At 38.0% G+C, this 9,727-nt stretch overlaps 1 protein-coding gene across 6 annotated transcripts in view; it reads right to left on the bottom strand.

Annotated features, from left to right (window-relative positions):
- Positions 1 to 347: 347 nt before the first annotated feature.
- The window catches only part of KLHL5 (kelch like family member 5), a 94,176-nt gene continuing 84,796 nt past the window's right edge, over positions 348 to 9,727 (bottom strand). For 2 of the 6 annotated variants that reach the window (XM_059382603.1, XM_059382621.1), the window contains 2 exons: positions 6,823 to 6,994; positions 348 to 1,905 (listed from right to left, as the gene is read on the bottom strand). In XM_059382603.1, coding sequence (XP_059238586.1) covers positions 1,849 to 1,905; positions 6,823 to 6,994 — 229 coding nt within the window. In that variant the 3' untranslated portion in view covers positions 348 to 1,848. Of the gene's footprint in view, positions 1,906 to 6,674; positions 6,995 to 9,727 lie in introns of those variants that run through there. The other 4 variants (XM_059382595.1, XM_059382586.1, XM_059382613.1 and 1 more) reach the window with 3 other exon arrangements.

Genomic DNA, 9,727 nt, shown 5'->3' with positions numbered 1-9,727 from the left:
AAAGAAAAGGAAGGTCCTCAGAGAGGAGAATCAGGTCTTTTACTCTGACATGAGTCTGGCTTCCATTGTGGGCCACAGGAAGTCAGAGAGTGGGTGGTGAGCGTTCAAAGGAATAATCGCAAGTATAAATCCTCGTGCTTCTACAAGCATAGATTCTTTTCAAATCGCAGGCCTAAGCCTCCCCGAGAAGGTGATGATGTGCTAACACATTTCTGCTTTTGATTTTTGTTTTGTTTTGCTTCTTAAAACTTTCCTCTTCTTTTCCTCTCTCTTCCCCTAAATGCATAAATATACTCTATGGCTGATCCCTCTTTGTCATGAAAAGAATTGAATTTATATCCATAATATAATGAATATAGAAAACTTTAATGTATTTTTCATGATTACCAGTATTTTGTTTGTGGCCACACCGATAAGATGACCACAAGGTTTGCTTTGGGAATGGAAGCATTCAGTTTCTTGGTTTCCAAAGAAACATTTCAAGAGCATTCAAAATTGGCTCCCTCCTTCCCCACCCTGCCCCCTGCCCAGTTTAAAAAAAAAAAAAAAAAGAGCTTGGTTTAATTTTTTAAAGAAAGCAATTAGAATGAAGTCTATCTTGATATAAAATGTAAAAGCACATTAACCACGGCATTGTATTTTAAAAGATGAGAATTTAGTTTATACTTATTTTTATATTAAGACATAAGTTAATGACTTTTATATCTTAAAGGATTTATCATAAAATGTTGCTGCCCAGTGCATTTTGCAGACAACAAACAATTCGCTGAGAGTATTAACATTCACATGTGTAATTGGAGTTTACAAATGTACAAAACTTCGGGTAATAAACACTTTAAACTTATTTTTCAGACATTCAATAAGCCCATTCCCCTCAAACTGTTTGATTACAAAGAAACACGAAGGGCTACTAACTGCAGCAAAATGTGAGAAACAAAGCAAAAGAGGCGAATCCAGACTTGAGGACATAGGAATATCCAAACAGTTTGGTCAATATCAAAAGACAAAAATCAAAACATCTTTCATAATATAAAAGAAAACAAATCCATATAATTATGACTTAGGTGAAAGAACATGTTAGGGTATATGACATTTCTTTCCTTGACATAAATGTGCCTCTCTTCAATTTACTGCAAAATACCATCTTTCAGTTCCAATTTGAGGATATCATAGCCTGTATTGTTAGTGAATCTAACAATACCAGGAAGACTATTTTAAAAGAACCCAAAGATCATTTCGTTTGCATTTGGTCATTATTGTTTTGACTCTCGTTTTTCTTTATTCATGAGACTAAGCCAATTGAGAAGTAAAAGTTCACAAGTCAAAGCCTATATAATGCAGCTGTTTCTGAAAAAAAACTGAAGATTAGCATAGTGTTTAGTAGGTCATGAAAGCAGCAGTTGTGGTTAAACAAACGGATAAAAATTACTGCAACCAACGTATGATAAAGTTACAAAGCAAACGTTCAAAGTGTTCTCTGGTGTATGTGCACTGTAGTAAAAGAAATCTGGGTAATGTTAGTAAAATGTGATTGATTATTAATAAATGACATCCCCAGCCTGCATAGGCTTCTGCTTGAGAGCGGCGGATTTGTCCTCACACATGGTGTCAGTCCCCCAGTTGTAGTTTTGATTTACTGAGAAGTGACTTAATGGAGAAATGCAGGATTCAATCCCGGGTCTTCCCCTCGTTGCTACCTTATTTGACCGTCTTCGCTTTGAGATTGGGCACTCTGTGCCCAGGAATGTGGCATTGCAAATTGGCTAAAAGTGTATCCCTTGGTAGGAGAATAATTTTAGTAAATTCGTGAGGAAGACGATATCTTCATTTAGAAAACAAAGCACTGTATTATAGTTTGACCGTTACAACGCAAGCCCCAGCTCTTCCTAGGCATAGTGGAGCAACCTAAAAACAAAAACAAAAACAATAACAAACACGAAAACAAAAAGACATATTTGTTGGGTGTGTAGGTACAACTGTTGATAAAACCATGTAGTTGGTAAAATATTGAATATTGAATCTGTACTCCTCAAAGAGCGGCTCCCAAACTCCACCGCCCCAGCCTTACTGTAGGGCCAGCCCATCCTCCAAGCTCCCTGCGGAAGTTCCAAGAGTCACAGACTCAACTGTTTAGGGCATGTCACCGTCCTAAGCAGTACTTCTTTTTAAAGGTACCTCCAAAAAAAGAAAAGATGGTTTGGGACTTACTCTATCTGAAACAATTTATTTGGCCAACAGGATGTCAGATATGGATAATGAGGAAACACCCAACACTCCAGGACCCAAGTGGTGAAAAAACCCGCGTATTATGCAGAGAGGGCGTGTAACAGCTATGCTGGTTCAGAGCCCGCCAGAGTCGCTGCATGCTGGCTGCTTTTCCCCAGGGCGCCAGTCACTGCACATTTACTGACTAACTTCTCTGTGCACGGCTGGACGATCTAAACCTACTCTCCTACTTCCTAGCACAGTAAATAAATAATAAATACACCTCCTCCAACTCCACCCTAGGAGTAGAAACAAACCTGGCGAATAAACTCTATGACAATGAGGTATAAGGATGTGTGCTAGGGCAAGAAACAGAATCTTAGTTTAGGGATAAGGAGTACTTCCGAAATCTTTCGCTTCCCCTTCCTCCCTCCGTGCCTCCCTCCCCTTCTTCCGTCCTTCCCCTTCCTTCCTTCCTTCTTTCCTTCCCTTCTCCCCCCTCCCCCCCTCCCCTCTTTCCTTCCCCCCCCCCCCCCACTTTCCCCTTCTTTTTGAGCACTCCAGACACCAAGCAATTCAGAGTGCAAAACTACAAGTGTGGACAAGGATAGCTTTTAAAGGATTAATTTGAGCAGAGTTAAGCCCTAAGACTTAAAATGGCAGTATTTAGAGAAGGGGGGACTGATACAAAGTACTGAGAAAACTTGTACGTATGTATGCGGGGGTATGTAATACAGTGTTACTGTCAAATACATGATATCAAAATGGCTCCTTGGTCGGGTTGGCCTCTCTCCCAACCTTTCCAGACCAGGGACTGGATCTTAAAAACATACCAGACTTCAACGGAGACTTCGCAGTCATTCTCTATCTGAATCAGGTGTTTTGATCCCTATTCTATCTCCTTGAACAATCAAATCACCCACTTTATTAATTTTTTTTAAAGAGAAATACCTCTCTCTCTCTCTCTCTTTTTTTTAAGATTTTATTTATTTATTTGACAGAGAGAGATCACAAGTAGGCAGAGAGGCAGGCAGAGAGAGAGGAGGAAGCAGGCTCCCTGCTGAGCAGAGAGCCCGATGCGGGGGCTCCATCCCAGGACTCCGGGATCATGACCTGAGCTGAAGGCAGAGGCTTTAACCCACTGAGCCACCCAGGTGCCCCAAATCACCCATTTTAAAACCATCTCTACTTAGAGTGTTCTAGGAGTAAACTCTAAGTCATTTCAATCAAAATGACTGTTTGTAATGACCAGCCTTTCTCCAAACACCAAAGACCTGAAGTCTTTACACTGTAAAGAGTTGATGTTCCCTAACAACCAGCTAGAAAGTTCAGCTTAGAGTATTTACTAAATACAATGGGCTCACTCCTGCTTTGGATTAAGGTGGGTAGCAGCGTGGGTAATGGCTTCAGACTTTATAACCTCATTTCATTCCCTGGACAAATGTCCCCTTGCCCATTTGTTGGAACGCTGAATGGAAAACATTTATTTTTCATATTCTACAGTTGTAAGTTCAAATTCAGGTGCTTAAAAATAGTAATAGAGGGGACATGCAAACAAAATAGCTATGTGGTCACAGGTAATTAATTTTGATAGTAATTCAGCATAAAGCATTAATTACCTGTAATAACAAGTTTCAAATACTGGCCAAAAGATTTCTTATAACTATGCCTAAGCTTGTAAATAAAATACACCTTGGAAAAAGAGATTCTTACATCTCTTTCTGTGCTCCTTGGTTATCATTCATGTTGCCACAGTGAGAGGCTAATAGTAAATAATCACATAATTTCTTTTTTTTAAATTAATTTATTTTAGAGAAGGGGATGCAGAGGGAGATGAAGAGAGAGAAAAAATCTCTAGCAGACTTCCGGCCGATCATGGACTCCGACGTGGGGCTCATTCTCATGACCCCGAGATCATGACCTGAGCTCAAATCAAGAGCTGGATGCTTAATCCATTGAGCTACTTAGGTGCCCAAATCACATAATTTCTAGTGAAATTCTGCAGTACTGATTCAAGCTCTCAAATGATCTATACTTCCCTTCACCCAGTGACCACACTTAAATTTAAGAAACAAGATCAAGTCCTTTTTTTATAGTCTAAGTCCTTTTTTTATAGTCTATCCTCTGCATTTAAAAATTCCCTGCCCCTTTCTACAATCATATTCTCATCCTCTTTCCCAGCCTTGGAAGAGATCTTTCCTCCAGTCTGCAGAGGACCAGTCTTTGCTTTCAGTTCTGTATCCTGCCCTTCTTTCTTGCCCTTCAATGTTGCTTTTTCTAGCATCTGGAATCTCTACTCTGTTATTTTTACCTTTATTGTGAAAAAGACCTATGGCTCAAATTCTAACTACCATTGATTTACTGTGTGGCTTGGGTCAACTATTTAACCTCTCTCTGTCTCAGATTCCTCATCCAGTAGAACCTGGTACATAAAATGTGTTCAATAAATGTTAACTTTCTATTATCATCATTTGAAAACTGTATGCTCCTCTAGCTCCTGCATTTACTCATTTTTCTCTTTACTTTTACACTGTGAGTATCTTTTGCTTCTATCACATTCTCAAAGGTTCTTACAACTTCATGAATGATACATTATCTTCATTCATCCTTATCCTGTTGAAAGCCTGTCTCCTCTCTCTAATGCTCTACCTCATTATCTTATCTAAGACACCCTCTGGTCATTCATTTGCTATTTTCTTCAGAAGTTAAATCTTTAATTCAACCCTGCAAGTGTAGAAAGAAAGAACGGATAGGACTTGGTAATATCTCTTGAATCCATTTCTAAAGTTGACACCTCAAGCCTTAAAGTGAAGCAGCCTTCTCTATGTTTTATTTTCATCCAGCCTTTGCTTCCCTTGCCCCTAACCCATCTTAACCTGTCCCCAACCACCACATCAAATTTCTGTTACTGTATTACTCTCCTGGTTAAGTCTCCACCAGCTTCCTACTACCAAACTCTTGAAGCATGGCCTTTGCCAACTTCTATCCTGACCCCAACCTTGCCCTCCAATAAGAATGTCCACAACAGCCAAACTACAGAAAGAGCCTAGATGTCCATCCACAGATGAATGGATAGAGAAGATGTATATATAGATAAGGGAATACCATACAGCCATCAAAAATGAAATCTTGCCATTTGCAACAACGTGGATGGAACTAGAGGGTATTATGCTAAGTGAAATAAGTCAATCAGAGAAAGACAATTATCACATCTCCATATCACTCACATCACCACAGATATGTGGAATTTAAGAAACAAGGCAGAGGATCATAGGGGACAAGAGGAAAAAAATGAAATAAGATGAAACCAGAGAGGGAGACAAACCATGAGAGACTCTTAATCACAGGAAACAAACTGAGGGTTGCTGGAGTGGAGAGGGGTGGAGGGATGGGGTAACTGGTGATGGACACTGGGGAGGGTATGTGTTGTAATGAGCACTGGGTATTATATAAGAGTGATGAGTAAAAGACCTGTGCCTCCAAAACAAATAATACAGTATATGTTAATTAATTGAAATGAAATAAAAAAGGTGGGGGGGAAAGACGTCCTACTCTTACTAAGCATGGATCCTTAGAACCAGCCACGCTTTCTCAGTATATCTTGTGTATTTCTTCTTCACTGAGATTTCTTTCATGTTTTCTCATACAATCTCCCATTTCTTTCTACATTTTGCATTGGATCAATTGAAAGCTTAGCTTAAGTCCAACTTCTTCTCACTAAAGCATTCTCAACAACCAATTTATTTTTTCTCTTTGATGTCCTATACCACTCAATGCCTACACCATGGGGCACTTGCTACCAACTGTTCTACATTGCGGGTTCTCCCCTTACATGCCCAGATTATACCTACTTAAGACGTTAAGTTCTGTGGCAGTGGGGATTCTTTTAAGTTTTGTTTTCTTGACAGTACTTACCATTGCTCCTTGTATGTAGGAAAACCTTGGGTCAATTAAACATCTGAGGGTCTTTCAGGTACCAGATTCTGAACTGGGGCACAAAATTCCTAATTCTGTTCTCGGTAATGATGGAAACAAAGATCTCAAAAGATCATTCTTAGAAGTACTAGCCCCTCCAGAAATAGACATGGCTGGAATTCCTTTTGTTAATAAGCTTGCCAGGTCAAGTTTCTTACTTGTTAATGTAATTTAAGGTTGCCATCTTTATTAGGTGATGACCAGACATTTCATCGACTCCCAAATATCAGTGGCTTGAGTATTTAAAAATTATATCTTATGTCTGCCTAAGTGGTTCACATTCTTCTGATTTCTATCTTTGTTTCTTATTTTCCACCATCTCCCCTCCCTCTGCCGCAGCTCTCCTGTGGTCCTATCTGGCCTATCAATACTAGAACATCTCATCAGTTCCCAGTAAGCAAATGGTGGCAGATCAAAACTATTAATAATTTCTCTGAGTATTATTCTTTAAAAGTAACTTTGGATTTTAATTATATCATGAAATTAAACATTCCTTCTTGTTTTCATATATTTAATCAAAGAGATGACTTTATCATGCTTATGCTATATATTTTGGTATTGGACAAATGGAGATCATTTTTATTAAATGAATTGTTTTAACAAAAACAGAGAAGTATAATAATGAAAAATGAAATGCCATACCTGGGTCCACTCATTTGTCTGGGGATCATAAGCCTCCACTGTATTAAGATAAGTCTGTCCATCATACCCTCCAACAGCATATAATTTATCACCAAGTAAACAGACTCCCACTGCGTCTCTGCTGATGCTCATAGATGCCACTGCAGTCCACATATCTGTTTTGGGATCATATCTGAAAGAAAATTTTATAACTGGAGCTGACATTGTTCTCACAATATTTTTTTGAAAAGATTTTATTTATTTATTTGATAGAGAGACACAGCGAGAGGGGGAAAACAAGCAGAGGAAGAGGGAGAGGGAGAAGCAGGCTCCCCGCTGAGCAGGGAGCCCGATGTGGGGCTCAATCCCAGGACCCTGGGATCATGACCTGAGCGGAAGGCAGAGGCCCAATGACTAAGCCACCCAGGCACCCCATTCTCACAATATTTTTATGTAAAAACAGTTCATGCATGAAAGACTAGTATGTTGGACCTGATACCATAGACCTTCTAGAAGAAAACATAGGGAGTAAGCTCCTTGACACTGGTCTTGGTAATGATTTTTTTGGATTTGACACCAAAAAGCAAAGGCAACAAAGGTTAAAGTAAACAAATGGGACCACATCAAACTAAAAACCTCTGCATAGTAAGGAAGACATCAACAAAATGAAAAGGCAACCTATGGAATAGGAAAAGTGTTTCCAAATCATATATCTGATAAGGGGTTAATATATAGGAGATATAAAGAATTATAGAACTCAATGTAAAAAAAAAAAAAAACCAAGAACCCAACAAATAAACCACTTAAAATGGGCAGAGGGTCTCAATAGACATTTTCTAAAGAAGACATATAGATGGCTAATAGGTACACAAAAAGGTGCTTAACATCACTAATCATCAGGGAAATGTAAATCAAAACCACAATGCCTGTTGAAAAGATAATAACAAGTGTTGGTGAGGATATGGAGAAAAGGGAACCCTTGTGTACTGTTGGTGGGAATGTAAATTAGTGCCACTGCTACAGAAAACTATATGGAGATTCCCCCCAAAAATTAAATAAGGGAACTACCATATGATCTATATCATATATCATATATCATATATGATCTACTTCTGGGTATTTATCCAAAGGAAATGAGAACACTAATTTGAAAAGACATATGTACGCCACATGTTCACTGCAGCATTATGTACAGTAGCCAAGGCATGGAAACAACCTAAGTGTTCATCAATGGCTGAATGGATAAAAAAAAATGTGGCCCATGTAGACTACACACATATGCATGCACACACTGAATATTATTTGGCCATAAAAAAGAATGAAATCTTGCCATTTTGACAACATGGATGGACCTTGCAGGCATGATGCCAAGTGAAATAAGCCAGAGAAAACAAAAACTATGGTCTCACTTATATGTGGATTCTAAAACAGAACAAAAACTAAGTTCATAGATTGGTGGTTGCCAGAGGTGGGGCATGGAGGGGGTGGGTCCAATGGAGGAAGAGAGTCAAAACGGACAAATTTCTAGTTATAAAATACATGAGTTATGGGGAATGTCACGTACAGCATGGCAATGTAGTTAATGATACTGTACTGTATATTTGGAAGTTGCTAAGAGAGTAGATCTTTAAGGTTCTCATCACAAGAAAAATATTGTAACTATATACGGTGATGGATGTTAACTAGACTTACTGTGATCATTTCTCAATATATACAAATGTCAAATCATTATGTCATATACCTGAGACTAATAAAATGTTGTATGTCAATTACACCTCAATAAAAGAATATCAACACATCCAGAAACACCTGGGAGAGGTGTATAGCAAAGTGGTTAGAAAAATGGCTTTGGATTTGAGCTGAAGAATCTCGAGTCCTTACCCTTCCAATCACTGGTTCTGTGGTATTGTAAAGTTACTTAAAATCTTTACATCTTAGTCTCTTTATTGGTGAAAATATTGCTCACCAGGTAGCACTGAGGGTTAAATGAAAATGCACAGTAAGCATTTGATAAATGTCACCTTAAAGATGAGTCAGTTCGTTTGTTACAATTTTTTCCTATTAGCAAAGAATACATTCTTGTAACAAAAATTCAAAGATTATAAAAATATATAAAATATGCAATAACTAGCCTCATTTCCTTCCAACTTGAATTACAGAGTCAAGTGGTAACCCCTATTAACAGTCTGGTTTGTATTTGATCTTCTAAATATTTCACTTTTTATTCTTAGGGCTTGAGATGCCTATTTTAGAACAAGCTTTTTATTTAATTTAATTTTTCTTTCCATGTAAACTGTTAACACTTTTTTTTCTTTCAAGAAAATAAAAATGGTTTATTTCTTTAAGCCTACCCTTTATCTTATCACTGCTATTTAAAGTACATTTGAACATATTTTAGAAAAAAAATCAGTATTTTCCTGAAAACGTTTAATTTACAATATTACAGATTCATGTGGTAAATCCATAACACTTAATGATCCAAAAGAGCTAAAGTAAATACCGAAAACTGCTGTAAGATTTTCGATTATCTACTGAAAATCTGAGGAAATCAATATATGAAGGGCTAGGTGAGATGGCTTACAGACACAATCATGAAAGCTGTCCACTTTTGAACCTTCTTGTTCTTTTCATGAAATATATTAATTAGAACAGCCCACAGTTGTCTGTCTAAGAGCAGATACATCATGCTAAAATGTTAATACCTCTTGCACAATGAACAATTTTTCACTGGGTGCAGTACTGCAGTGAGCCTATAACTTATGGGGTAAAGTATACAAAGACTTCCATATTCCTTTCCTGGAGTGTAACACACAGGGAGCGTAGTCCTGAAAGAGAAATCACTTTCTCCCTAACACAGGGCACATGCAAGTATAACTTTCCTGCTTTCTCAAAAGGCAACAAATCAACCCTCATTATTTCACAGAAA

The sequence above is a fragment of the Mustela nigripes genome, chromosome 1, assembly GCF_022355385.1.
Source record: "Mustela nigripes isolate SB6536 chromosome 1, MUSNIG.SB6536, whole genome shotgun sequence".
NCBI lineage: Eukaryota > Metazoa > Chordata > Mammalia > Carnivora > Mustelidae > Mustela > Mustela nigripes.
Note: the sequence above shows the minus strand (reverse complement) of the source record. Positions and strands in the feature narration are given on the sequence as shown.